Source organism: Propithecus coquereli, unplaced genomic scaffold, assembly GCF_000956105.1.
Source record: "Propithecus coquereli isolate 6110/MARCELLA unplaced genomic scaffold, Pcoq_1.0 Scaffold1171, whole genome shotgun sequence".
NCBI classification, from domain to species: Eukaryota; Metazoa; Chordata; class Mammalia; order Primates; family Indriidae; genus Propithecus; species Propithecus coquereli.
In genome coordinates, this window is record NW_012135759.1 from 27,657 (window position 1) to 29,061 (window position 1,405).

The window sequence follows — 1,405 nt, forward strand, 5'->3', positions numbered from 1 at the left end:
TGGGGGAAATAAATTAGAATATCGGACAATAAATGTTCATAAATAAACATTGTAGAAGGATATTCCCTTCAATAATAAGCAGAAATACTCACTAAAATCACTGTACTCTCTTTTTGTCATTTTACTCAAATTACTACTGTTGTGATAAGAATTAAATGGTTCTGCTATTCTAAAAAAGAGTTTGTTCAGTGATTTCTCAGACATGTGTAGGGTGGATTTTGTTTGATGTTTTCGTTTGATGTGGGAACATAATTAGGAGAGGAGAGACTTGCCATTTTCAGCGTGTGTGTGTATATAATTGAGAGTGTGTTTTTTACATGTATCAGCTCTCTGGATGCAAAGATACATGCATGTAAGTTTAGACCTTTACAAATACATAGGTTGATTTTTATTTTAAAAATTCATATACTTTCTGGATAATAATTCATAGTCTTTCCTCAGCATATGATTGTAGTCGTTGTCCAGAGGAGTGGTTCGCATATTCTACCAATTGTTATTACATTAGTAAGGAATTCAAAACTTGGGATGAGAGTGTGACGGCCTGTGCTTCTAACAACTCGAATCTGCTTTACATAGATAATGAAGAAGAAATGGTAAGATGGTAAATGTTTCAAACACTTTGTTAAAAGCTCATTGCAGTCAGTATTATATTTGTAGAATTCATCAATATTTATGTACACACAATTAGCTTATTTACTTTCAAATCTGTAAATATGCCATTGATTGACCTTACAATAGTTTATTTATATTCATATGTTGCTAATGCACATTCAATTATTTTCAGTTCTTGCTTCTCATGGGAAACCATGCTTATATCAATGCTTTTATTTTCAAATAGATTTTGCTGTTTAATTTTACTATACATAAAGAACTAAGCACATCATGAATGTGCAAATTGATGATGGAACGCATGGACCCATGTAATACAAGGCAGATCATGAATTAGAAGTCTCCAACCCCAACGGCCTCACCCCTGTGTATGCTCTGATCCCTTCTCCTTCCCCTTCCCCAAACCACTGTCCTGACATCTAATATATAATTAAGCTTTGCCTTTTTTAGAATTTACATAAATGGAGTCATCCATTATGCATTCTTTTGTCTGTCTCCTTTAACTCTCATGTGATATTTTTGCAATTTATGTATACTAATGCAGTTAGCTGTGGTTTGATAATTTTCACTGCAGTATTATGTATGTATAACATTGTAAAATCTGTTCTATCTGGTGTCTCTGGATGGGGGACTTGAGTCTCATGCCTTGAGGGACACAGAGGCTTCCTGGATGGAGCACTTGTAGCGATGGGACTCCTTTACTGACCCCCCTCAGCCACACCTACCCTGGTGTTTCTTGCTGGGGGACAGAAGCACTTCCTCTGGCTACTTACGGTTAGCAGGTTTCCTGATAGAT

The 1,405-nt window shown here is 35.6% G+C and overlaps 1 protein-coding gene across 1 annotated transcript in view; it reads left to right on the forward strand.

The window, feature by feature from the left end:
• Positions 1-605, forward strand: part of LOC105822108 (NKG2-C type II integral membrane protein-like) — a 5,313-nt gene extending 4,708 nt beyond the window's left edge. The window contains exon 4 of the mRNA XM_012659046.1: positions 442-605. Within this exon, the coding sequence (XP_012514500.1) occupies positions 442-605 (164 nt within the window). The remainder of the gene's footprint in view (positions 1-441) is intronic.
• Positions 606-1,405: the final 800 nt, after the last annotated feature.